Source organism: Syngnathus scovelli, chromosome 15 (genome assembly GCF_024217435.2).
Source record: "Syngnathus scovelli strain Florida chromosome 15, RoL_Ssco_1.2, whole genome shotgun sequence".
In the NCBI taxonomy this organism is placed as follows: Eukaryota; Metazoa; Chordata; class Actinopteri; order Syngnathiformes; family Syngnathidae; genus Syngnathus; species Syngnathus scovelli.
In genome coordinates this window covers 7,699,500-7,723,824 of record NC_090861.1, presented here as the reverse complement: position 1 = coordinate 7,723,824, position 24,325 = coordinate 7,699,500, and the positions used below count along the sequence as shown (strand labels likewise).

Genomic DNA, 24,325 nt, shown 5'->3' with positions numbered 1-24,325 from the left:
AATAGATTTCAACCTTGAAGGTGGTGGGTCCAAGTCAATTTACGCAGGTCATCCGCGTGACAGGCGGAGATTTATTTTCCAGCTAATTTTGTGAATTATTTACCATCCAAATTACGTCAAATGTAGCTGTGATTCTCAAAATAGACATGCAAATGTAAATAAATAACCTGTATAGTTAGTGCAAAATAAAATATTCCACCATAGCAGTGATACCCGAGTTGCTTCTTGGTTATAATGGTGGTCCCTTGGACAAAACTAGTTGAACACCCCTATTCTAGCATACCATGTAACCGTAGCAAACTCTATTTAACCCACACTTGTATCCCATGATTTTCAAAAGACTTGCATTTGAAATACGACCTATAGTTATGTTATACAAATACATTGTTTTAATGACAGACTAGACATTTTCAAAAACAAGCTTAAATATATCACCAACGGGGGCATAAAAAGACGACTAATTTTTATAATGATTTGATTTTTATTATATTTTGATCCAAGAAAATTTAGACAAAAAACATCTGTCAGACATGTTTACAGTTGGATCCTGTTGCTAGGAACGCGTGCTCCGTTGCTAGGCTATGGACCCAATTTAACAGCTGTCCATAAAAAAGCCTGATTATATTTCTCACCTTCAAACGTAAAAAAAATATCAAATTAAACCTAATTTCAAATTAAATCATGAAATGGCAATCGTAAAGAATTTTCTATGTTAATTATCAAAGACAATTCTATTTGAAATTGTATATCGGAGCTTTTGTAACTCGGCAGCTGGACTTTGACACCAGGATTTTTTTTCCAAATTCAGCGTCCCCAAGTTGTAATGATCCTGTCAAACATACAAAATTGCAGCCGCGCTAAGACGTCAATTTCAGCCAATCGTGTATACTGTATTCCATTTCTTAATATGCTGTATAATTTCATTCACGTTAACATTTGATCAACATCTGCTCAAGCCCATCTGCAAAATATGAATTCGTATCACGTTTTAGAACTGGTGGGAGAGGGCTCGTTTGGTCGCGTTCACAAAGGGATGAAGAAATTTACGGGCCAAGTAAGTTGCATTCAATTTTTTTTTATTTGCAAACCTTATTTTTTCCACAAAAATAACGAACATTTTTTTCCATCCGTGTCCAGGTGGTGGCTCTCAAGTTCATGCCAAAGATGGGTCGCTCAAACAAAGAACTGCAAAGTCTAAAGAAGGAAATTGAAATAATGAGTAACCTTCAGCATCCAAACATTGTGAAATTTTATGACAGCTTTGAAACTGAAACAGAGGTGTGTTCTTACTCTACCAGCGCAAGTTTCCCATTCTTTGAGCCGTACTGTATTTTACTATTGAAAAATCGTAAATCGATGCTGAAACAAGGATGATCTTGTCTCACGTTACTCACAAATTTACATAGTGTGAAATGTGAACTTGATTAGTGAACCCCAAACTGTTATTCTGCCCTATGAATGGCAACAGGTGGATTCACAGTCAACCTTCTGCCATCTAGTGGAACAGCATTTAATAGCCATTCCTCCTGCACGCGACTGGTATAGAAGACTGCTTCAACTACTTCAACTGATAATTTACCCGTTCTAATAGGTTGTTGTTGTGACCGAGTATGCAGAGGGTCAGTTGTTCCAGATTATTGAAGATGATGGCAGTTTACCAGAAAGTCAGGTACGAGCATCATCCGACATGAATGTAGTACAATTTCATATTTATTTATTTGTATTTCTTATATTTTTAAGGTTTGTGAGATTGCCTGCCAGCTCGTGTCAGCGTTGTATTATTTGCACTCCCGCCGTATCCTGCATCGAGACATGAAACCACAAAATATCCTCTTTGATAAAAACGGTGTGGTGAAATTATGTGACTTTGGGTACGTAAGATTATCAACACAATGACGTGACTATATGTAATCTGCATAAAATAAATGTGATGCAATGTTTTTATTAGGTTTGCTCGGGCAATGAGTGTCTCCACCATGGTGCTGACTTCTATCAAGGGAACACCACTTTATATGTCCCCTGAGTTAGTTGCAGAGAAGCCTTATGACCACACTGCTGACCTCTGGTCCCTGGGCTGCATCCTTTATGAACTCCTCACAGGGGTGCCTCCATTCTACACCAATTCTATTTTCCATCTGGTGCAGCTCATTGTGAAAGACCCCATCAAATGGCCAGACACTATGAGCAGCACATGCATGGTACAAAACAACTGCAGCTTTAGTTATCATATCAATTTATATTGCGTATTGATATACTTTCACCCTCCAGAGTTTTCTGAAAGGTTTGTTGACGAAAGACCCTCAGAAGCGACTGTCATGGCCAGAGCTCCTCCATCATCCTTTTGTTGCTGATGGTGTTCTAGGTGATGTGCCGTTTTAACGCAGTATATTGTCCTTAATACGGGTACTTAATATAGTGATGTGTTGGCAGTGATTCCAGACACAGGTGTTTTCAGTCCACTGACAGTCACGCCTGACCCAGATATGCTGGCACTGAAACTGAAACAAATGGCAGAAAAGACATCGCTAAACTCTGGAGAGAGCAAAATATTGAGAAAGGTCAAAGAGCAGAGGAGCAAAAGTAACGCAAAGAAACCATCTGACAGTGCTCAAGTAAGTACGTTGTTTTAACCATTTAAAAACAACAATGAAACTATTTGTATTCTTTTACAGAATATGATGGATGAACTGCAAAGTGAAGAAACCAATTCTGTGTTGACAGTAGCGCCCCCTAGTGACACCTCTGTAGCCTCAATTCAGTCATCTTTTAAAGCCCCTTCAAGTGCATTTCCAAGGACTCATACTGGCACCCTGCAAAAAAGGTCTTTGTGAGCTGTTTGTATGTTACACAAGATTTTGATATGCTAGATTGTGTACTGTACTTACTGTTTCTTCAGGGGTCCAATCAGTCAGGACTACGAACGTGAGTTCCCCTCCATAGAAGTCGGGCCACGACTAAACCAAAGGACACTCAAGAACAAACCTGAAGTCACTGCACATATGTCAAGTTCCATAGTAAGGCCAATTAATTTATATCAGTTTGTATCTTTGCTTATTGAAAAGACCTGAATGACATGAAACTAACACCTATGGGTGGAAACTTGTTCTTTCAGGCTGCTGATAGTGACGATTTTTGGTTGAAGCTTGTTGAGGAATCCGATCCAAGCGGAAAAACGCAAGACCCATTAAACTACCGCATTGTTATTGTTAAAGTGAAATCCACAATTTTAGCATTTAAGCAGCAGGTAATTTGGTGCAGTTTTCAACTGAACATGAAATTAATTTCATGTAATCACATTAATTTTAGTCTTGGTTCTCTGTTTAGCTAGATGATGGTGTGCTGAAAGACATTCGGTCCATTCACCTTCCGCTCAAGGTCCTAGAGAACCTGATTCTGACCTCTGACCTTGCCATAAAGAACCACATTGGCAGTGAACTTGGACTGCCAAGTCTTCTCATTGACATAGTTCACGACTTTGTGGAAAATTCGCGTCTCACTGAGGTGAGAGTTAAAAAGATATTCTGTAAATGACGAGTTTGTATTCTGATAAAAATCCCAAATTTTACCGCACAGCAACCGTGGAGTCTGCCAACACTTGGAGAAATGATTGTTGTGCTGCTGATCTACTGGGACAAAAACTATGACAGCTTAAGAGAAGAAAATAGGTTTGATCATCCATTTTCCTTCTGTGGTTTACAGTTGATATAGAAGGTCTACATACCCCTATTCAAATGGGTCACCTACTTTAAAAGATTTTTATAACCACTGCACATTAACCCATTGAATATTTGTGCATGTAGACCCGAACGATTCATCAAGCCTTTCATGACCATCCTTAACCAAGAGGAACTCAATCCCTTAGCCGTGAGTACTCAATGAGTAAAAAGATGGTTATCCTTTATTATTTGATCACATGATTGCCTTTCCTCCATCAGCCTCTGGCTGCAGGTATTTTATCTGTGTTGAGCCAGCATGACATTGCTGTTCAAGCTGATGTGAAAAGGTTGCTTTCCTTGCTGAAAGAACTTGTCAGTGGTTCACGTCAGGTAAACAATGTGAGAAAGTTTTTATTTCAATGGATTTAGGATTTTTTGAACAGAAAAATGTTCTACTTCAACAGCTCCAAGTTCCACTCCCGCCAGGTCGAGGACTCTGTGACGGCCTTCTCGCCTTGCTCTTCTACACGGTGGATGAGGTCAGTAATTCTAGAGTGTGAACGTTCTCATATGCCATCTCGCCAAATAGTCACAAATGACTAAATGGGACTCGGCCCCACTGAGCACCATCCCAAATCATTTTGAATATTCCTCACAGCATGATGATGCTTCTTTATGTTGGGATGCACTCATATTAAATCACCTTTGGGAAGGGATTGGCACTGCGCTGGCAAAGACCAAGCCAGACATGGATTTGTGTTCAGCAAATGGTAAACACACACAATGAATGAAGCAAATCTCTTATCTCTGAAAATACTTATCATTTTCCATGTTTTTTTTTTCAGGTCTGCATTTTCTTATGTCTGTCTCATTATTGGTCTTCTCCAAGGATCCATATTGGTATATTTCCCTGTTTACTGAGAACAACTCAAAATTTGTATACATTCTTGGCTGGCTGCTGAGCTCTGAATGGTTGGTGTTGATGATTCCTTCAGATGTCTTCATTTTTGCCAGCGTAGAGCAACACTAAAACTAAAAATCCCCCCCACCCCAATAGTATATTTGCAGAGGGGCATTCAGGTCCGTTGGAGGAGGGTTTGAGTGGCGAGAGCTTCATCGAGTTGAGCTGCCACTTCCTGTGCCTTCCATTTGCTTTGGACTTGAATTCATGCACCAGTTCTAGAATATTGCACTTGTATGACAGCTGCGGTGTGGTTGAAGGGCTTCTGCAGGTTAGTGCATCCTGATGTTAACACAACAACAAAAAATAATAGTACAAAATGTGAATTTAGGATTTCGTCACAGGAGATATAGTCTATGTCAACGTTCATTTTGTTTCGGTACGAAATAATCATAATCCAGTGACGCAACGAAGTATGATATTTGCAAAATACTCATATCAGACATCTCATTATTTTGGATATTTCTCCCTGTTATTTGTAGTATTCTTTTTTATCTGCTTATTTTGATGTGTGTTGTTTTATATTTTGGTAGGTGATTCAAACGCTTCCTGTTTCATTAGTGGAGCTGCCACTGTCACTTCTGCGCCGCTTGTTGCTGCGCGACCGTCAACGCTTTGTTTTCCACCTCGGTAAAGCTGCTCGTGGATTTTTCTCAGCACCGGCGCTCAGTCGGTCGGGCCAGCAGACACCGCCCAGAACTGCAAGTTCTTTGCTGTCTGATTTGCTTCAGCGAGATGAGCTCGGGGACTCTGCCGTAGAGCTCCTCTCCCTGATATACCTCCTCGGCCGTTTTTGCCCTCAGTCTGGTCACCTCCAGCTTCACGTTGAATCATCCGTGTTACTGCAGGCGCTCACTCATGCTTATGACCCAATCAAGGCCGCCACATGCAAAGTTTTGGGAAATGTATACCCATTCAGGTCACCCAAATTGCCCAATTTAAGCGTTATCATTTTTAAAAGCATGATAGACCTTCTCGAGGACTCTAATGTGCATGTGCGGCAGGTGGCTTGCTTGTCAGTTGGCAAATGGTTAGGTTATATTGCGGTGAAAGTTGCATCTAACGCAGGAAGGCGGCTAATAATGAAGGACAATGAAGCACACAGGGGTTCAAGTAGGGAGAATATAGACAAGCCGGGTGATGATGAGATGAGACCATGGCTGGAAGAAGCCAGGATGACGGGAGCCGCACTGGCGTCACTGACCTCTGACCCGAATGCCCACACTCGTCACCATGCCTGCGCAGCTCTGGGAAACCTGCTACATGTTCAAGGCGCCATCTCCGAGCTGCTGCAAGAAAGCGTGTCCAGACTACTTCTGAGAGCCGCATGCACAGATTCCCACAATGTAGTGAGAGAAGCCGCCATTGCAACTTTGAGTTTGTACATCCAGCAGGATGCATTGCGACAGGTAAGGAATGGAATGCACTCTCGTCATGGCGTTATTTTTATCATCACCGCAAATTGTGTCTGATTGTATTTTTGTAATTCCCAGGTCTTAATATCACTGGATGCCAGAGGACAACTACTCCAGGCTCAACATACACCTCTACAATGTGACTATCTTCCTCTTATGAGACAGCTCCAGACAGAGATTGATAACAATTCATAAATTTTTCACCTTTGTTGTGTCTGCCAGGAAACAACTACGTCAAGCATATTGTAATATTCATGCAATTGAATGCAATAATTGATGCAAAAAGACTCAAATGAATCCCAAAAATGGAAAGTGCATGAATATTACTGTTTGAATCACAGTAAAGTGGTTGATATCCAAAAAGTTTTAAAAATGTGTTATAAGGGCTGTGAATGGACAAAAAGGCTTTGATATTAGCAATAAAAATATGATGTACTGAACATTTTATCCATCCGTGTAGTGGTTCATTCGCTTGACTTGCAGGTGGCGTGAGATCAATTCATATTCATGACTGTGTAAAGGTGAATGCGTGGTGCCTGATAAAATCGTGTTTCGTCTCTCCCGCTACTAGTGGCACTTGTCTTTGTCTGTTATTTATCCTTTTTTGAATTTGGCACTTGTATTCTTACACTCTTGTACGCTGCTGTGACAAGTAAATCTCCCCACTGTGAGATGAACAAAGTTCTATCATCAATCATCATCATCAATGATTGTCAGTCTCTATATATGCAGGAGTGTTTTCAAATGTCAAGCTCTTCCTTGAGTAAGCTTAATAAGTAAAGCAGAGAATGACCACTATGAAACCGCATTCTGCATATGTTTTTAACTTGAAAAGCACTTCCTCGTAAAGGGCACACAATTGAAGCTCTATAAAAACATGTAGTGTAAACGAGCTGAGGATGCTACATGCCAACATAAACCTATTTAACTGCCAAGAAAAATGTCATCAAACTGACAGACGGTTCTCAACAGACCCTTAAACACTAATGTTCAACCAATTCATCCCATCCACAAATAATGAGCAAACATCCATTAATGATGTTATTTTAATGATGTTACACTACATCTGAAAACAACTTATTTGAATGTTGCTCAGAGTACATTACTTGACAGGCTTCCCTCTGTGGTACACTTTTAGATTGTTTGTTTTCACTAATATTGCATTCTACCTCTTTTCGTAAGGGGAAATTTCCAATAAAAATAAATGAGGATTGTGGATTGAATGTATTCCATATATGCTCCTTTACATTATTTGATCTTCTGCACACAATCTTGTCCTTTCTAAAAAGGGTCCTTTCTTGTTGTTTCAGAGATGTTGAAATAACATAAAAATGTCCAAATTTAATTGAGGTAAACCTCAGCCTCTTTGAGGACATCCTGTTTTTGATTAAAGTAGTCTCTGAACCAGGAAATGTGCTCCTTCTTCTCTTGGACGGTCAGATAAGGGTTTCTGGACAAACCGGTCACCACAAGCTCCATGAAATGTCGCACTGGCCCCTGCCTGGGGAAGCCCTCCTCCAGGTGTTTCTCCAGGAAGACATGTTCATGGAAAGGAACGCTGGCTTCCTCCTCGAGGCCTGATGAAAGGAACGACCACGGTCATTCATTGTTTCCTCTACATAGTTACAGCTGTTATGAACTCACCTGCTTCATTGTCAATTGGGTAGTGCCACAGTTTCCCTTCTTTGGTCCACTGAATCATCTCCTCAAAGGCATTTCGGGGCATTTGGTTCACAGAAGAAGCCAGCTGGTTGGCAAAGTCGGCATCCCACAGGCTTGGTCGAGCTAAAAAGCAGCTTAGTGTGAAAATTGGGGGTAAAATCGAGTAAGGCATGTTCAACTCAAACCCGGCTTGCACGTTCTCCCTGTGCACGAGTGCGTTTAAGTAATCACCAAATGTTGCATCTACTCTGTCTTCATCAGAAGTGGATGAGAAGATGTTGAGTCTTCTACCGGTGAACAGGTTGTTCCTAAAAATAAATAAACATTAACATTTCAGCATTACCTGAAGACAACATTGGTCCCATAACAAACAACTTACTTCTTCCGAACGCTGTCCAGCTCTGCAGTGATTCCTCGATCGTGTGTGTAGCCCCGCCCATCGTCATCAAACCGAATCTGATTGGCTGGCCAAGCATTCTGTCGATTGGATTTCTTTCCCACTTTCATGTCAGCTATAAGCACTCTAAGAAATCCAAAGATCCTTGGGTTAATATCAAACAAGTGTACAACTGCAAAATAATGTGGTGGTTGGTGAGTGTCAGGTTCTAATTTGATGACATGATTGACGCTAATGTACCCCAGGTTGTTCACGTCACCCTTCTTGTGAGCCTCGGTGATGGACTCATGCTGTCTCAGTTGCTTGAGCAGTTCAGACTCTGCCTGAACGGGGTTAGGAAATGTGGAAGCAGCAGCGGAAGCGGCTGCAAGCAGTTCTGGATTCAGTGTCTGACTAAAAGAAAAGAAAAAACAGAAATGTTAAAGCACACTGCATTGTTGCTGCCGTGAACAGGACAGCCAAAATAATTAGCAGTTTAGAAAATGATGGGAAAAAAACTCACGTCTGGGCTAAAGCCTCATCTGAAGCCTTTTGAAACATGCTAATGGTGCTGTCCATAGTGGCTGGGGTGGACTTAGGATGGGAGACACCTTGCTTAACGTTCACATTTTTAAGCCTTCTTTTGCTAGTAACATCCACCTTCATAGCTCCGAGAAGTTCAAGAAGATTCTCCTTTCCGCTCTTGGGTGCAACAGGCGAAGCTTCGTTTCCCTTAGCGGCACCCTTTTTAATATTGTCTCCAAAATTTTGTTCATCCTGTTTGTTGACTTCAGTGGAATCTTGTGTTGGTTGTTCACTCACCGTTTCTGTGGGGTCAGGCTCTTTATCTGTTTTATTGGAATTGTGTGCATTGTCACATAATTTGACCAAGCTTGTGTTTAGGTATTTGGTCGTACAAACACTGGACACCCTATGAGAAAAGAAAACCATTGTGATATCAAAAGTAACAAGTCACAGGCTGCATTCATCAGTAAGTAGTAATGTATATGCATTGAGGGATCAATACGTCAAACTTGTAGTATTTATGAAATTATAATGGTAAACAGTGCCCTCAGTAAAGATGCAGTAGCAAAAAGCAACTCACCTCCAAACTAATACTGTAGCCGTGTCATAATCTATTAACGAAATGCGCGACCCAGATATATTCACTGATGATTTTTGAGCCGCATGCAATGTGCGGGATAAAAATCTGAACATGATTACGTCAATATATGCCCTTCCTCGAGCCTAACGTGCGTCTTTGTTGTAACCGCAAAACAGTTCCCCGTAAACTCAAATGGTGGTAAAGGTTCCGAGACAAACGTTGGATGCGTTTTAGTGCACATAAAAGTATTCGACTAGATTTGTAGCTCCCAAATATAAATACATATGTATCAAATACATGAATACAAGTATTTTCTCATATTATTAAAATGCGTCTTGGACACAGTTCATTCTGTGCCGTCGTCCCGTGATAGCACAACCGGAAGTTGACTCAAAATGGCGACGGAACACAAGCGTTCCATCAAGAATGGAGGGTCCTGTTGCTTTCTGCGATTTGCTTAGTTATTTGTATTGAGAATGGAGTACATCAGCGATCGCTTAGCTTTGCGAAACATGTCTCGTTGCATATTTCAACACTGAGTGTTCATATTAGTATAAGTTATCCCCTACCCACCGAAAGGAGAACGTTTTCTGCAGGTAAAGTGAAAAACGTCCACTAAAGCTAAGTCAGTTAGCTTCAAGGCTAACACACAACTGCATACTCAAGCCTACTACAGCTTCACAATGAACGCTATATACAAACTAGATATCTTATTTTTATTTATTATTTTTAGTTGTGCTGTTTGAATTACAGAGTTGATGTGCGTGAAGTTCATTGAAAGTTTTTTTTTTTTCGTTAGAGCGATTTACCCGCCTTCTTTTGCCCTGACATCACGGATCATATTTTGCTCTCTTACCTCACCCACTCACTTACGATCGAGTTCCTTAACTCATAATTAGACGTTGGAGTTTGACCTCCTCTCAGTATTTTTGTTAACTTTTCATTTTGCATGCTTTCTGAATCATGAATCGTTGCATTGTATTGATTAACCTGTGTGTTATGTTAGTGATGGCGGAGGAAAGGCGTCAGAAGCAGTGCTCTGTAGTCCTGCCAACAGAGTCCATGAAGGCGATGGCGGAGTCCATGGGAGTGGGACAATTACAGGAGGACAGCTGTACAGCCCTAAGTGAAGAAGTCAGCTACAGAATTAAAGAAATTACACAGGTACACCACAGAGATCTGTGGGGGAAAAAATGAAAGTTTCTATCACTATTATATAGCTTTTTGCTGCAATGGATTTGCTCACCTAATGTCTGTTACCCCTCTCGCACTCTAAAGGATGCTCTTAAATTCATGCATCACGGAAAGAGACGTAAGCTAACCACCAGTGACATTGATAATGCCCTCAAACTTAAAAATGTGGAGGTAAGGGAGAACGTACTTATTAAATGAAACAATTTCATTCATTTGTTTGGACCTACAGTGTGGTGTTTTTTGTTTTTTTGTTTTTACAAATAGCCCCTGTATGGATTCCAGTCGCAAGAGTTTATCCCTTTTCGTTTCGCAAGTGGTGGTGGAAGAGAGCTTCATTTCTATGAGGAGAAGGAAGTGGACCTTAGTGATATTATTAACACACCCCTCCCCAGAGTTCCGCTGGATGTGTCTCTTAAAGGTACATGTACTATTTTAGCTGAATGTCTTTTTTTTACAACTTGCATGGCTTCTCAGTCTTCTCATGTTGCTATGCTTATTTCCAGCCCACTGGTTAAGTATTGAGGGGATTCAACCTTCTATTCCAGAAAATCCACCACCAGGTTAGACTGTCTTAAAACTTAACGCAATTTTTAAAAAAAAAGATGGGAAAAGATAATGACTTAATCTGAATGCTCTTCTTTGTAGCACCAAAAGAACAACAAAAGGCTGAATCCACAGAACCCCTCAAAGTTGTCAAACCTGGTCAGGAGGACGATGGTAACATTCCAGGCAAAAATCAGGGAGCAACGGCTACTGATGGTAAAGGTCACTATCTAGTTTTTATATTCAAATGTAACATTCATTTAATTCTTCTCTCATAAATAGCTGTTAAGTCCTTGCAACCAAACATTTTCTAATTGATCCTGACTCTGTGTATTTCAGGAAAAGAGAAGGGTCCCATACGGTTGAAACCTCGCAGCACACATGAGCTTTCTGTGGAACAGCAGCTCTACTACAAGGAGATCACTGAAGCATGTGTCGGATCTTGTGAAGCCAAGAGAGCTGTGTGTATATTCATTCATCTTGACCAAAATAATTTTTTTATAGAATGCATGATGAACACCCATTCGGCACATTTTATGCAGAAAAATAATTTAGTTTGGTGTGATTTTTTTTTTTTCCTTGTCCTGATTTATTTGCTCTCTTGTTGCCATTCAGGAAGCCTTGCAAAGCATCGCCACTGATCCAGGGCTGTATCAGATGCTACCAAGATTCAGCACCTTTATTTCAGAAGGGGTGAGCATCTCTATAGAAAAAAAAACAACTTGTCACTTCAATTTTCAAGACTGTTCGCTCATAAATGCTCGCTTTCTGATAGGTTCGTGTTAACGTGGTGCAAAACAACCTGGCTCTGCTGATTTACCTCATGCGGATGGTGAAAGCACTGATGGACAACCCCACTTTATACCTGGAGAAATATGTCAGTAAAAGAAACCAAGTTTTATCATTGGTTGGGATTTCTAATGTTAGTAGTTGATACCATTTCGGGTCCATTTTCTTCTGGTCTGTAGCTGCACGAGCTCATCCCAGCCGTGGTAACGTGTATCGTGAGCAAGCAGTTGTGCTTGAGACCAGACGTTGACAACCACTGGGCTTTACGGGACTTTGCTGCTCGCCTTATGGCGCAGAGTTGCAAAACCTTCAGCACCACTACCAACAACATCCAGTCTCGCATCACCAAGACCTTTACTAAGGTGACCCCCCCACTTCCGCTTTCTTGAAAAGTGCCTTTTAATCATAAGTGCAAAGAAATGAATTTCTCTAACACTTTTGTTTGACTCGATTTGTCTTATTAGAGTTGGTTGGATGACAAAACCCAGTGGACAACGCGGTACGGCTGCATCGCCGGACTCGCCGAACTGGGTCCTGATGTAAGTTTCCGGCTGGGTACCTGGTTTGGTTCCCTCAACGTTGTTACATCAGCACAGCCCTTTGACCTTTGTCCCCGCAGGTGATAAAGACGTTGATCCTTCCTCGGCTTACTGTAGAGGGCGCTCGCATCAAAGCAGTGATGGAAGGACCAGTGATCTCAAACATTGATAAGATTGGAGCCGACCATGTTCAAAGTCTCCTGCTGGTAATTTATTTAAGAAGAAGAATCCTAATGATAATCTTTTCACGACTGCCCATGTTTGTATCTAATTGAAAATGTTGTCTGCATCCCAAGAAACACTGTGCCAGTGTCATTGCCAAGATTCGACCTCCACCTGACAGCGTGGAACAATATCGGATTGACTATGGTTACCTCGCACCCATGCTGTGCTCCCATGTAATGAAGGCTCGGACCCAAGCTGCAATGCAAGCCCAGCAAGTCAACAGAACCACGTTAACAATTACACAGGTACGCTCAAGCTTGATGACAATACCACGTTTTGAGTGTTTGTTCCATGCTTGTGCGGCACATAATGATTAAAGTAACTTTCGTTATCCTTCCAACACACATTTCCACACAATATGATTGGAAATTCGATGAGTCAGTATATAAAGCAGCGACTGTTTCTGTCTCCCAGCCTCGTCCTACCCTCTCAGTCTCACAAAGTGGACTCAGTGGATCGACGGTGTCTCGCACTCCGAGCATCATTAAGGTTCCAAGCTCCCTCGCCCTGATGTCGCCAAGACCAGGGACCCCATCCCAGCCATCACCACCTGCCACTAAGTATATTGTCATGGGAACTAGCGCAGGGTCCGCTTCAACTCAGCAGGTACGTTTCAGTTCCGCAGCAATCACCAGCAGAGGCAGCGACTCAGCTGATACCGCATACACGCATTCATTCGTATCTGTGATTCCCCCCAGCAGGTAATCACCATCAACTCCTCCCAGTCGGCTTCGACGGTTACAAGCACCGTACCCAGCGCTACTTCAACCTTGCAGCCCTTGGTAAAACTAGAACAGGGAAGTGGACCTGCGTTGGCTGGTTCACGACCCATGCAGAAGTACATTGTGGTATCGCTTCCTTCGTCCACCTCTTCCATGGACAGTAAGAGCTCTGTGATCCCAACACCCATCTCAACCACACTAGAACCGACGGGGAAGTCGGACCGATCAGAGTCTCCCGGTGCCAGCACGCAGTCGCCACACTGACATTTTTCACAAGAGATTTGACCCACATTCAAGGACTATATACTGAAAACTCCAGAATGGTGCAGAAGCAGTTGTTTGATCGTAAATTGTAAATATGTTAATGCCCAACAAGTGGCAATCTGTCACAGTGTTTCCTCAACTATTCAAATTGATTTCATGCTCTCTCTCTTTTTTTTTTTACCCAAAAATAAATTTCACTTTGTATTTGTATTTCTACAGAGCAATGAATTTTTGTCCAAAAATGTCTTTGTGATTGTAAAGGTCAGATGAGTTAAAAAAAAGAAAGATCTTTGAGCATCTTTGAAAGATAGCAGATTCACTGAAGCTCTTAATTTGAAGGTTACACACATCTGCTGTAGGCAGTAACCGCTTGTGCGATTTATGCTGCATAATTCGCGTAGGTGCAGTTGATCCAGAGGAACAAGTTGGCTGCTGCAAAAATGAACTTTGCTATTCGACCTACAACAAAAGCAGACTGTAAAGACATATGGCGACTGCTCAGGGTGAGTCTGATGGCTTCATAGACAAAAAATGTGTGGTGAAACTTTTATGCGCTCCTTATTCCAGGATTTGGCAATTCATGAAAACATGCTCAACCATATGAGGGTGACTTACGAAGGTATGCTCTTTTCTAATCCACCTTGCTTGACAATTTAGAAAGCTTAAATGTGACTCATAGGAGCATTCTCTCAAAAGAGTACTTCATATAAACAATTATTCAAATCAGCATGAAGGAATCGTTCACTCAAATGGCTACAAAGAATGCAAAGTGTGAATCTTGCAGCACCAGACTTTGCAAATGTCTCAAGGAGTACAGAAAACATGCTTCTTATTGAAGTCAACATTAAACCCCAGTTATGCCACTGTTCAAAAAATAGTTCCCCACTAATGGAATATTCTCTAAGAAGTGATCATTTGAAAATGTAAACAGGCAGAGATTTAGCGAAATCAAGTGCCGCCTTGTTGAATTTAACTTTTTGTGTCTTCACATAAATGAATATCATTTATTCTCAAGAACATGTCGCAATAAAATTAAAAGTAGTGTCAATGTTTTATTCAGAAGTGCATATTCTGCTAATAAACTGCTTAATCAGTAACCAAAGATAAGATCTGTTTTGACCTGCCTCGGTATTACAGTACGGCAAGCTGCAATAACAGGCTTGCAGATTTGCTGATATGCACAATAACCAAATTTAGCACCTAATTGTTTTCGAGTAAGGTCTGTGCTTTGTATATAAGTTTTTGTCCTCTTTAAAGAATGATTATAAAGTTTATAAAGTAGTTTATAAAGTTCTTTTATTTCATCTTAATTGATTGTGTGGCTGTGCCTAGTGAAGTGTTCAGTGATTTATTTTGTGTATGATTAATGCTATAACTGCAGCACTACTTTTCCCTGTAGAACTGGAGCGGGATGCTTTCAGTCAGAATCCCTGGTTTGAATCCCTTGTGGCAGAAGTACCAGAGGAAAATAAATCTAAAGAAGGTAAAATGTTTCCTTCGCTATTCACAGGGGATCACACCAAGCCCTATGTATGTCAAACTGAATGCCCTCATCCCACTTCAACATAGTTCTTTGGCATGCTGAAGCCACATACTGAAGGCAAAGTAACACATTTGTTTAGTTGTCCCAAGCACAAGAACAGCAATTAGTTGAAATATTCAGCAAATAGCTGAGGACGTGTCGAAGCTTATCTTATTTTGTGATGTTTCTGTTTATGTCCCCTTAGGATTTAGAACCGTTGGTCTTGCAGTTTACTTTTACTCATATAGTACATGGAAGGGACGCACAGTTTATTTGGAGGATTTGTACGTGATGCCAGAATTCAGAGGTAAAACATATTGAGTGCTGTAATTCTTCCTTCAATGAGTCATTGAATGATTTTGTATTATTAAAATTATCAAACTCTCAGGGCACACCACCAATGTCACAAAAAGTATGTATACTGAAGCTGGGACGTTTGGAATCACTGCTTTTAGGTATTAAATATTATTAAAAAATTCAGTTCTCCATTTTTTTTTTCCAGGACTTGGCATTGGAAATAATTTGCTGAGCACACTTGCTAAGGTACCCATTTTCATTTGTCTATATAAAAAAAAAAAAAAATTGTTCTAATGGAATAATGTTTTAATTTTGCAGGTGGCGAGACAAAAACAATGTGTGCAGTTGGAGTTGAACGTGCTCGGCCAAAACATTAGTTCCCGATCCTTCTATGCTGCTAAAGGAGCTGAGGACATAACTGTCAGGGATGATTGGCACACGCTACGTTTTGATGCGCAAAGTCTAAACAATTTAGACTTATTGGAAAATGGAAGAAAGGGCAATTTAATGTAATTTCCTCCTTGCGTATATACATATATATGTATAAAAAAATAAACTTGAAATACTGAAGGAATGGGGTCAAAATACAAAAAGTCCTGCCTAGCTACAAAAACAGATGTGCTCAAACCTCATTGAATAAAGTACATAAGCAGACAAGTATATTCACATATTAAATCAATAAAAGAAACATTTTAAGCATATAATTATACCTACACACCAAATCAATAAAGAAGACATAACTAGACATTTTTGATAAGTGGCAATGAGAAAGGGTTTTATAAACTTTATGATCTGATATATATTTCTGAGCACAAATGTTTTTTGATGTATTGCCTGAATAGCTTAATGACCCTTAAGGAACTGTTTAATGCATGCCTGATGTTTTTCTCTAAATCATGGACACGGCCAGAGTCGTCTTGACCGTTCAGTACTTGATTGTATCTTGTGTTTTGACTAATGCTGGACGCCAGTTTTTGATTACTACTGAACGCTATGCACAGAGGGAAATATTTTGGCCTAACAAAGAAAAGATACGGTTGGAAACATGATTAAACTTAGAATATAATGATGTAAGCAAAGACATGATGTATCAAAAGCACAAACTTTACATAGTCAGGGAACAGCAATAGATTAATGATGTCACAGCCAAAAGCTAACATAATTGAAAGAATGAGGTACGACAGTGTATGTCCAAGATTGGAGAAGAATGTTCACAGGAAGGTCACGTGGAGAGAAAACCAGCAGGTGCTAGAAGGAGCCACCCAAAGACTCGGCTAAAGATGATCGCCAAGGCCGAAAGACGGGATGGAAGACAACAGCCCCCACACACACACACCAACAGCACCCACACACACCAACAGCCCCCACCTACACACCGAATCGCCCATAACCAGCACCACTCCCATGGAAGCAGACTCTCCTTCGAACTTGCCCCACCCCAAAGACTCATCACCCATCAATCTCGGCCCACAATGTGCTACTGAATATAAGCTGATCAAAGAACCTTGAACATTGCCTTTTCTGAATGGAGACTTTCCGCTCTTGAAGGGCCCAGCGCTGTATTGTACTTTCCTGAAAACAGAGCTTTCTAAACAAGAATTGTGATTGAACTCAACCAACCTGTGTAAGTCTAATTTCTGCTTCAGTGTCTTAGCATTTTCCTAAATCTGAAGAAATCAAACGAGCACGCAGTGAGTAAATTGGATAACAGGTGATTGGCAATGGCTTTTGCCGTGAGGCGCAGATAGCGCGCTCCCTAAATTGTGGACAAAATCCAACAATACTTTTCAGGTTACTGTTGCACTCGAGCGGTCTGCTGCAATGGCTTTTTGGGTGTAATACATTCAAAAAGCGCCAGAGGACGCTACTGTTTAACCACATAAATAATGTATTGTTTTGAAAAGCTATTGTACGGATATAGTACGTTGAGCTTTTGTCGGACGGAAGTTACTTATTGATTAAATACGTGTCGCAACTGGCAAATATGGACGTTAAGATTCGTGTCGCTACCAAAGGAGACTGCAAAGACATAGCAAGATTGATAATGGTAAGTTATTCACCGGCTATTTTGACATACATGCGTGCTTGGCACTGTAACTTGTGGAACCAAAATTTTAATTCAGGGTGTTTTCACACCTGGACCCTTTTAAAAGAACCGAACTCAGACCTCTTTAAGTGGACAAAAAAGTGGACCAAGAGGAAACGAACTCAGTTCTTTTTGTGTTCACATTGTGAGTGTGTTTCAAAGAGGACCGAGTTCTCTTTCTGGTTCAGTTCAGCCTTGATGGGGCCTCAGTCCTCTTTCTGTTCACACGAGGTCCTCTAGAGCAGTGTTTCCCAACCACTGTGCCGCGGCACACTGGTGTGCCGTGAGAGACGTTCTTCTGTGCCGTGGGACTGTCCAATATTAATTACGGAGCGCATTGTAAACAGGATCGCCAAACCACTGGTCAGTTCGCGCAAGGCCTGGTCAGCCACTTGCTAATCGTGCATGTGTGGAGAATCGGAGAATCTTGAGATTTCATATTGTGTCGATATGATTGTATTGCATCGGCACATATTCAGTTTGTGTGTGTTGCTGTGTGCTTTTGCTAACAGTGACAGACACTATGACAGTTGTGGTGCGTTTGAGGTCCGATGGAAATCAGAGAATGCAGTTCAACCGGAGAACCTGGATTAGTTATTTTTCACATACGTAAAATAAGCAGTCGAGACTCCTCGACTGTGATAGCCACTCAGCTGCTGTCAGAACAGCAGAGCGTCTTTAAAAGTGACTTTGTTCTTATTGTTGCAATATTTATAGACCTAGTCTAAAACAGTAAACAAAATCACGTTGATTCTTTTATTTTAATCACAATCACTTTAAATAGTTTATTTCTTACACCGTCTAAAACCTTTTTAAAAAACTGTCACTTTTATTTTAAAAAAGGAATACAATGTAAAGAATATTTAGTATTTATTTCTATTAAATTATTCGACTCTCCATACATATATAGGAATAGGACTCTACGTGTTTCGTTGTAATATAACTGATTTTAATATAGGAGCTTAACAGATTTTTGTTGGCGGTGTGCCGCGAGATTTTTTCCAATGAAAAGGTGTGCCATGAATGAAAAAAGGTTGGGAAACACTGCTCTAGAGCTCTCACACTCCCACTGCACTGCATTCTGGGTAGCTTTTGATATCCCCTGACTCCCTACTTCTTCGCATTTTATCTCGAGTAGCTAAATACTTTACTTTTTTCACTTTTATTCTGCATTGTATAGAAGTTCTATCAAAACCGGATGCTTTCATTCTCTCAGAAAATTATTGAAATACTTTCGCATTACGGTGGGTCGTAGATAGTTGTGATTTAATGCTGTCGTCGTTCCAAATTTCCAAGACATTCCGTTTCGTCTTCTCCCCAAACTATGCCGCGTCCAGGTGCCGTGGCAGAACTTTGAACGGCACATGCTTCTCTACGTTTACTATTAGAACCACGGTCACGACCACGACTTGCTGCTGCCATACTTTGGATTCTCTGTTCTCTACAGTTTTGTTTTTGCGCCTGCAGTCACGTGACCAATCTACGGCAAGCCAAGGAGGTTACAATACAGTGCAAAAAGGCGAAATGAACCCAGTGCGCTTTGTGTTCACAATGCACAGATTAGAGGTGGTCTCAGTACGGTTCGTTTTAAAGGGGTCTGAGTACGATTGGCGCGTTCACATATGCGCAAAAAATGCTGAGTCATCAATCTGAGTTCGCTTCGAGGGCTGAAAGGGACCAAGTGTGAAAACACCCTCAATTATCTTTCAGGACTTGGCAGTTCATGACAAGATGTCGGATCAGGTGAAGCTGTCATGCGATGGTAATATATTTCAGTGAACAAATTACAATCCTCCAATAGTGTTGCAAAGCCACTGCAAACTCTCCACAAGATCCTTTTCTACAAAATGTTCAATTATATTTTTACAATTATCTTCCTCGTCCATGGTACATCAGTGAATTGTTTTGATTCTTTTTTAAACCATAGAACTGCAACGTGATGGTTTCAGCCAGAATCCCCTGTTTGAGTGTCTTGTTGCAGAGGTAGCAGATGAGAATAAATCTAAAGAAGGTAAAATGTTTGGAAACCTGTGGCCTACCTGTCTCTTTTACTGTCTGTTCAGCTTTCATTTTCACCACTTGCTAAAGTATGTCTGTCAATTCGAGCCTTGAACACGTCCACACACCAGTCATAAAAGGGTGTGCAACCAAAATATCACTGTTGATTATTTCTTGGAGCTGTCTTTAATGATCTCTTTATTTTGGTTTAGGATTCACAATTATTGGTTATGCCCTTTACTTTTACATCTACTGCACATGGAAGGGGCGGTCCATGTATTTGGAGGATTTATATGTGATGCCGGAATTCAGAGGTAAAATGTGTTATGGCATTTTCATTATATCAAAAATATGTCTGTTCTAATTTGTGTTAATCTCATATACGTTATCCCATAATTTACTTTCAATTTATGCTTGTTCTAGATCAAAACTATGCTGTTCTGTACTATAATGTCCTTTTTTTGAGTTGCTTTGAGTTCCAGACTGGAATATTTTCTGCCTCATGAGTTTGTTGATGTCTTCATCAGGATTTGGCATTGGAAAAAGTTTACTGAGCAATATTGCTAAGGTAAGAATGCTAGAATGTTGACAAATCCAAACATTGGTAATTTACGAGGGCAACGTTGTGCTTTGCAGAAAAGACGAAACACTTTTAAGCCTCGTGATGTTTGTGCAGGTGGCCAAAGAGAAGCAGTGTGCGCGGTTGCACTTGATCGTGTTGAATTGGAACACTCACTCTCTCGATTTTTATACTGCAAGAGGAGCTCAGGATCTCACTGTCAAGGAAGGCTGGCACTTGGTACATTTTGATGGACAAAGCTTGGACCATCTGGCAAATGAAACCCAACAAATTAGGAAGTGTGTTTCGGGAGAAGACAATGTTGTGTAAATATTTGTATTTGTTTTTGGCTACATGCGCATACAATTGTTGTCATGCTACAAAGTAAACAAACGAGTTCCAGAAGATTCTCCACTACATACACAGAAGGATAACATGGTGGCAATTTTTTGTGGGCTCACCTCTGGCATTTCAAATTTGTCATTATAGATGTATATTAATGTACTAAACAAATATGAACACCCTAAAAACTAGTGTGTAATACACACTTGTGTACCTATCTATGTTCTGCTGAATATTATTATTGAAGAAAAAAACATGCACACTCATTCCATCCAAGTTTTGATTATAAATATAAAAAAAGACCTTGCAGGTAATGCACATGAACGTCTTCCTGTTGGATTGTATTTAAAAAACACGGGAAAAAAACGGTAAACTTACGTCGAATGTAAACTATTATTTTCTTAACGTCACCAGAAACACTCGACCGAAAAAGCAGCTACTTTACGTTTTATTTTGAAGGGAGACGAAATACACGTATACGGTGCTGCTGCTTCCTGTTTTTATAAATCGGAACATAATGAAGCGAATTCATTTCAATTGAGCTGCTGGCCAAGCCGTACGTGTAAAGTCGTGAACCGCAGCCTCAAACATGAACTTCAACATCCGTGCTGCGACTAAAGAAGACTGTAAAGACATATCAAGAATGATATTGGTGAGTGTTGCATGTTGACTTTTGCTGAGAGTGAATGTTTCAAAGAATTGGCTACAAAGTAACGAAGCAGGGGCATATGAATGCAACGTTTTTTTTTTGTTTTTTTTTTCCCAGGAGTTGGCTTTGTATGAAAATATGACTGATCAAGTCAAGATATCATGCGAAGGTAATGATTTCACAACAGTAAACTCAAGTTGATTAAATTATTATGACGTTATTTTCAAGTATTGCTATGGTTGAGATGTTTAGTCAAGGCAAAGGCTCCCTAGACTTAACCCTCTTAGAGCTCTACCACAAATTGAGCATATATTTTTTTCTGCCCCTTCGAGTGGTTTGCTTTGATGCGGGTTGTAAAACATGTGGCATGAACAGTTTTGCCCCACTCTCGATCATAGTGAGCAATTATCAGATATCATGTAATGATTATCCATCAAGTGGTTTCCCATCTGTTCCCTGGCAAGTGACACTTGGGCACATCAATATCGTTTACCTATAGGGACCAAGCCCTGCCATAAATAACAGATCTGGAATTATTGAAACCCACCCAAAAATATATATTTTTAGAAGTCTCTTCGACATACTTTTTTTTTAATTAGAAGTGTCTTCGACATACTTCCTTGATGTCACAATAAATTGTCAAAGCCATATTTTTTAAAAACAGCAAGTAGATGAGTTTTTCTGTGAGGAACAGAGGATAGAGTTCCAAAGAAAATACACAAATAGGTGAGAAGAAATGCAGTTACCATATAAGTTAGTACTTGCCTGCCCTCTTTTATTTCCACATACATGTTCTTTGCTGCCAAATAGGAGAACAGGCCTGACAAATATAGTAGCTCATCTCTGGCAGCCCTCTTGCACAATGCAGATATGTGTGCATCCTGTTTTACAATTGTCATTGCTATTTTTACTCTATCGATACATGTCTAGATGTGCACGTTTCAGGTGAACCATGCTTTTGTTTCTGGTTTCGTTTAGAACTTGAGCATGATGGTTTCTGCCAGAATCCCTTATTTGAATGTGTTGTCGCCGAGGTACCAGAAGAGAACAAATCTAGAGAAGGTAAAATGTACGTTACTTGGTGAGTCCCACTGATGCTAATATTTCAATGAAGCATTTTCATCTGTCCACTGGATTGCATTTTTTGTGTGTGGAGAAATACATTATTGCTGGGCTATTTGTTCCAATACTCAAAATAATCTGGTATTTTGGAGCTGGTTTAAACAAAACAAAAAACATCAAATATGTTGGCAGGCCTCCTGTGTGGATTGTGCATGTTGAATTGAATTTAAACATTCATAATGTCATTTTTTTCTGCTCTATCATTGTTGCATGTCAATTTCAGCCTTGCAATTTTAAGCGCAGTATTTTCCTGTCTTCCTGCTACAATGAGAGCAGTCTCTTCATTTTCCGCCAGGATTCACCATCGTCGGATATGGCCTTTACTTTTACACATACAGCACATGGAAGGGACGGGCGATGCATTTGGAGGATTTGTATGTGATGCCTGAATTCCGAGGTAAGTCAAAGTTTCATAGTTGGAATAAATATTAACCACACCGTCAGAAATGGAGGAGGAATCTATTTTTGTGCTTCAAGGTTGAACGTACGTATCCACTGGGATAATTATTCACATTCAACCAGACTTTTGAACCATTTTCTTTCCGCTTAATAATCACACGCCTATTTGTGTTGATCGATCACATAAAATACAGATAAAATACATTTGTGTTTGTAATGTGAAAATAAATGTCAAAAGCTCAAGTGTCGTCACTTTTGCAGGCTACTGTTGCAGGGCAGTACGTATGACTAAGACAAGCCATTGTTCAGCTTAACATAACAGCACCTTTTTATATTGAGAGTCTATTTCAGAACAAACATTTTCTTCCTCATGAGTTTATTGATGTCTTTGACAGGAATTGGCATAGGAAAATGTTTAATGAGCACCGTTGCTAAGGTAAGATTGCCGTAGACTGACTAAAGCTCCACCTTCATGGTCCAACTAAAACAAGTCATATTTGTGAAAGGTGGCTAAAGAAAACCATTGTGCACGCTTGCAATTGAGCGTGTTGGAATGGAATACTCCATCACGAGACTTCTATGCTACTCTAGGAGCTCAGGATCTCACTGTGCAGGAAGGTTGGCACTTAATACGTTTTGATGGACAAAGCTTGGATGATTTGGGAAATGATGGCCCAAAGAATTAGAAGGGGTTCCCCTACCTTGGATGTGACGCCCATGTTACAGAAATGTACCTTTTTGAATTTTATTTCATTTTGGTAAACACATTTTAAAATTCTGGAATAAATGTTCTCTTCTTTAAATTTGTTTTTTTGTCTCCTATTTTCTCTAATATATCTAAAGTGGTTTAAAAAAATGGTGACCATCAGTTATAAAAATAAAAAAACAAATGCATAAGTGGGTAATGCACTGATCCAGAGTGGGGAATTTCAAGGTAATATCACTTAAAACTGACGCCCATCATCATGAAGTGCTTTGAGCGGCCTGTCATGGAGCACATCAAATCCGTACTCCCCCCCCACCATTGACCCTTTCCAGTTTGCGTACCGTGCCAAGCGGTCCTCTGAGGATGCCATCTGCTCTGCCCTCCACTCGGCCCTCACCCACCTGGAGAGAAAGGACTCATGTGAGGTTGCTGTTTGTGGACTTCAGCTCTGCCTTCAACACCATTGTGCCGCAGCGACTCATCTACAAACTCGACAAGCTGGGCCTCAGTACCTCCCTCTGCAACTGGCTACTGGACTTCCTCTGTCAGAGGCCTCAGGTGGTGTGTGTTGGCGACAAAATCTCCGCCAGCATCACGCTGAGCACGGGGGCCCCCCAGGGCTGCGTGCTCAGTCCATTGCTCTTCACCCTGCTGACGCATGACTGCACTGCGACCTACAGCGACAACCGCATAGTGAAGTTTGCTGACGACACGACTCTGGTGGGTCTCATCACGAAGGGCGACGAGACTTGGTACAGGTCGGAAGTTGACCTTCTGACCACATGGTGCAGGGACAACAACCTCCTGCTGAACGTCGACAAGACCAAGGAAATCGTCGTTGACTTCCGGAAGGGCCACACAAAACACCTGCCGCTGATCATCGACGGTGCCGTGGTGGAGAGGTTGAGCTGCACCAAGTTCCTGGGGGTGCACATCAGTGAGGACCTCTCTTGGTCCGCAAACACCTCGTCACAGGCAAAGAAAGCTCAGCGCCGCCTGTACTTCCTGCGGAAGCTCAGGCGTGCATGTGCTCCTCAGGCAGTCCTGTCTACATTCTACAGTGGCACCATTGAGAGCGTCCTCACCAGTTGCATCGCTGTCTGAGGTGGTAACTGCACTGAACAGAACTTGAAGGCCCTGCAGCGCATAGTGAATACGGCTGGTAAGATTATTGGTGCTTCGCTCCCCTCCCTG

At 40.9% G+C, this 24,325-nt stretch overlaps 6 protein-coding genes across 16 annotated transcripts; 5 read left to right on the top strand and 1 right to left on the bottom strand.

Annotated features, from left to right (window-relative positions):
- The first annotated feature begins 364 nt into the window (after positions 1–364).
- Positions 365–6,472, top strand: stk36 (serine/threonine kinase 36 (fused homolog, Drosophila)). 3 transcript variants are annotated; one of them, XM_049742316.2, is made up of 20 exons: positions 365–1,054; positions 1,138–1,278; positions 1,592–1,669; positions 1,741–1,871; positions 1,949–2,198; positions 2,269–2,362; positions 2,431–2,612; positions 2,673–2,821; positions 2,897–3,014; positions 3,113–3,244; positions 3,325–3,501; positions 3,574–3,665; positions 3,801–3,864; positions 3,936–4,046; positions 4,121–4,195; positions 4,315–4,426; positions 4,502–4,628; positions 4,714–4,888; positions 5,151–6,026; positions 6,111–6,472. In XM_049742316.2, the coding sequence occupies exons 1-20, from the start codon at positions 971–973 to the stop codon at positions 6,225–6,227; spliced, it is 3,285 nt and encodes a 1,094-aa protein (XP_049598273.1). In that variant the 5' UTR covers positions 365–970; the 3' UTR covers positions 6,228–6,472. The 3 variants fall into 3 exon arrangements, with proteins under 3 accessions (XP_049598273.1, XP_068509276.1, XP_049598274.1); XM_049742317.1 differs by lacking the exon at positions 365–1,054 and having other exon boundaries at positions 1,173–1,278; positions 1,469–1,669; XM_068653175.1 differs by lacking the exons at positions 4,315–4,426; positions 5,151–6,026; positions 6,111–6,472 and having other exon boundaries at positions 4,714–4,848.
- A 592-nt stretch (positions 6,473–7,064) lies between these two features.
- mrps31 (mitochondrial ribosomal protein S31) lies at positions 7,065–9,361 on the bottom strand. Its single transcript, XM_049742373.1, has 7 exons — positions 9,176–9,361; positions 8,594–9,001; positions 8,332–8,484; positions 8,074–8,217; positions 7,926–8,002; positions 7,677–7,817; positions 7,065–7,609 (listed from the first exon to the last, which is right to left on the bottom strand). Exons 1-7 carry the CDS (start codon positions 9,286–9,288, stop codon positions 7,374–7,376), a joined length of 1,272 nt encoding a protein of 423 aa, XP_049598330.1. The 5' UTR covers positions 9,289–9,361; the 3' UTR covers positions 7,065–7,373.
- Positions 9,362–9,551: 190 nt separating this feature from the next.
- On the top strand, positions 9,552–13,661 carry taf6 (TAF6 RNA polymerase II, TATA box binding protein (TBP)-associated factor). 3 transcript variants are annotated; one of them, XM_049742363.1, is made up of 15 exons: positions 9,552–9,771; positions 10,182–10,339; positions 10,454–10,540; positions 10,634–10,787; positions 10,873–10,929; positions 11,015–11,128; positions 11,252–11,373; positions 11,528–11,605; positions 11,688–11,789; positions 11,881–12,063; positions 12,166–12,240; positions 12,321–12,446; positions 12,537–12,710; positions 12,880–13,071; positions 13,164–13,661. In XM_049742363.1, exons 2-15 carry the CDS (start codon positions 10,184–10,186, stop codon positions 13,449–13,451), a joined length of 1,908 nt encoding a protein of 635 aa, XP_049598320.1. In that variant the 5' UTR covers positions 9,552–9,771; positions 10,182–10,183; the 3' UTR covers positions 13,452–13,661. The 3 variants fall into 3 exon arrangements, with proteins under 3 accessions (XP_049598320.1, XP_049598319.1, XP_049598318.1); XM_049742362.1 differs by having other exon boundaries at positions 11,015–11,134; positions 13,167–13,661; XM_049742361.2 differs by having other exon boundaries at positions 11,015–11,134.
- A 141-nt stretch (positions 13,662–13,802) lies between these two features.
- LOC125982140 (thialysine N-epsilon-acetyltransferase-like) lies at positions 13,803–16,885 on the top strand. Of its 4 annotated transcripts, XM_049742402.1 has the most exons (7): positions 13,803–13,954; positions 14,019–14,070; positions 14,851–14,934; positions 15,179–15,280; positions 15,362–15,385; positions 15,476–15,516; positions 15,589–16,885. In XM_049742402.1, the coding sequence occupies exons 1-7, from the start codon at positions 13,892–13,894 to the stop codon at positions 15,781–15,783; spliced, it is 561 nt and encodes a 186-aa protein (XP_049598359.1). In that variant the 5' UTR covers positions 13,803–13,891; the 3' UTR covers positions 15,784–16,885. The 4 variants fall into 4 exon arrangements, with proteins under 4 accessions (XP_049598359.1, XP_068509288.1, XP_049598360.1 ...); XM_068653187.1 differs by lacking the exon at positions 14,019–14,070; XM_049742403.1 differs by lacking the exon at positions 15,362–15,385.
- Positions 16,886–17,152: 267 nt separating this feature from the next.
- LOC125982138 (thialysine N-epsilon-acetyltransferase) lies at positions 17,153–20,476 on the top strand. Of its 4 annotated transcripts, none has more exons than XM_049742396.1 (7): positions 17,162–17,317; positions 17,424–17,501; positions 19,067–19,118; positions 19,284–19,367; positions 19,567–19,668; positions 19,882–19,922; positions 20,031–20,476. In XM_049742396.1, the coding sequence occupies exons 1-7, from the start codon at positions 17,255–17,257 to the stop codon at positions 20,241–20,243; spliced, it is 633 nt and encodes a 210-aa protein (XP_049598353.1). In that variant the 5' UTR covers positions 17,162–17,254; the 3' UTR covers positions 20,244–20,476. The 4 variants fall into 4 exon arrangements, with proteins under 4 accessions (XP_049598354.1, XP_049598353.1, XP_049598356.1 ...); XM_049742399.2 differs by having other exon boundaries at positions 17,182–17,317; positions 17,394–17,501; XM_049742398.1 differs by having other exon boundaries at positions 17,190–17,317; positions 17,424–17,436; positions 18,991–19,118.
- Positions 20,477–20,697: 221 nt separating this feature from the next.
- Positions 20,698–23,228, top strand: LOC125982141 (thialysine N-epsilon-acetyltransferase-like). The gene is made up of 6 exons (XM_049742405.2): positions 20,698–20,907; positions 21,022–21,073; positions 21,883–21,966; positions 22,322–22,423; positions 22,821–22,861; positions 22,932–23,228. Exons 1-6 carry the CDS (start codon positions 20,845–20,847, stop codon positions 23,109–23,111), a joined length of 522 nt encoding a protein of 173 aa, XP_049598362.1. The 5' UTR covers positions 20,698–20,844; the 3' UTR covers positions 23,112–23,228.
- Positions 23,229–24,325: the final 1,097 nt, after the last annotated feature.

What these genes read in the sequence shown, in the direction of transcription:
- mrps31 (XM_049742373.1), bottom strand. Translation starts at nt 9,288, where the DNA reads ATGTTCAGATTTTTATCCCGCACATTGCATGCGGCTCAAAAATCATCA. An exon ending in GGTGACGTGAACAACCTGGG is followed by an intron (nt 8,218 to 8,331) that starts GTACATTAGCGT and finishes TGGATTTCTTAG; the next exon opens with AGTGCTTATAGCTGACATGA. An exon ending in CCCAATTGACAATGAAGCAG is followed by an intron (nt 7,610 to 7,676) that starts GTGAGTTCATAA and finishes TCCTTTCATCAG; the next exon opens with GCCTCGAGGAGGAAGCCAGC.
- taf6 (XM_049742361.2), top strand. Translation starts at nt 10,184, where the DNA reads ATGGCGGAGGAAAGGCGTCAGAAGCAGTGCTCTGTAGTCCTGCCAACA. An exon ending in TCCAGAAAATCCACCACCAG is followed by an intron (nt 10,930 to 11,014) that starts GTTAGACTGTCT and finishes TCTTCTTTGTAG; the next exon opens with CACCAAAAGAACAACAAAAG. An exon ending in TCGCCGAACTGGGTCCTGAT is followed by an intron (nt 12,241 to 12,320) that starts GTAAGTTTCCGG and finishes TTGTCCCCGCAG; the next exon opens with GTGATAAAGACGTTGATCCT.
- LOC125982141 (XM_049742405.2), top strand. Translation starts at nt 20,845, where the DNA reads ATGAACTTCAACATCCGTGCTGCGACTAAAGAAGACTGTAAAGACATA. An exon ending in TGTGATGCCTGAATTCCGAG is followed by an intron (nt 22,424 to 22,820) that starts GTAAGTCAAAGT and finishes TGTCTTTGACAG; the next exon opens with GAATTGGCATAGGAAAATGT. An exon ending in TAATGAGCACCGTTGCTAAG is followed by an intron (nt 22,862 to 22,931) that starts GTAAGATTGCCG and finishes TATTTGTGAAAG; the next exon opens with GTGGCTAAAGAAAACCATTG.
- LOC125982140 (XM_049742402.1), top strand. Translation starts at nt 13,892, where the DNA reads ATGAACTTTGCTATTCGACCTACAACAAAAGCAGACTGTAAAGACATA. An exon ending in TATGAGGGTGACTTACGAAG is followed by an intron (nt 14,071 to 14,850) that starts GTATGCTCTTTT and finishes TTTTCCCTGTAG; the next exon opens with AACTGGAGCGGGATGCTTTC. An exon ending in TGCTGAGCACACTTGCTAAG is followed by an intron (nt 15,517 to 15,588) that starts GTACCCATTTTC and finishes TTAATTTTGCAG; the next exon opens with GTGGCGAGACAAAAACAATG.
- LOC125982138 (XM_049742396.1), top strand. Translation starts at nt 17,255, where the DNA reads ATGGACGTTAAGATTCGTGTCGCTACCAAAGGAGACTGCAAAGACATA. An exon ending in ACATAGCAAGATTGATAATG is followed by an intron (nt 17,318 to 17,423) that starts GTAAGTTATTCA and finishes CCCTTTTAAAAG; the next exon opens with AACCGAACTCAGACCTCTTT. An exon ending in TGTGATGCCGGAATTCAGAG is followed by an intron (nt 19,669 to 19,881) that starts GTAAAATGTGTT and finishes TGTCTTCATCAG; the next exon opens with GATTTGGCATTGGAAAAAGT.
- stk36 (XM_049742316.2), top strand. Translation starts at nt 971, where the DNA reads ATGAATTCGTATCACGTTTTAGAACTGGTGGGAGAGGGCTCGTTTGGT. An exon ending in TGAAGAAATTTACGGGCCAA is followed by an intron (nt 1,055 to 1,137) that starts GTAAGTTGCATT and finishes ATCCGTGTCCAG; the next exon opens with GTGGTGGCTCTCAAGTTCAT. An exon ending in CACATATGTCAAGTTCCATA is followed by an intron (nt 3,015 to 3,112) that starts GTAAGGCCAATT and finishes TTGTTCTTTCAG; the next exon opens with GCTGCTGATAGTGACGATTT.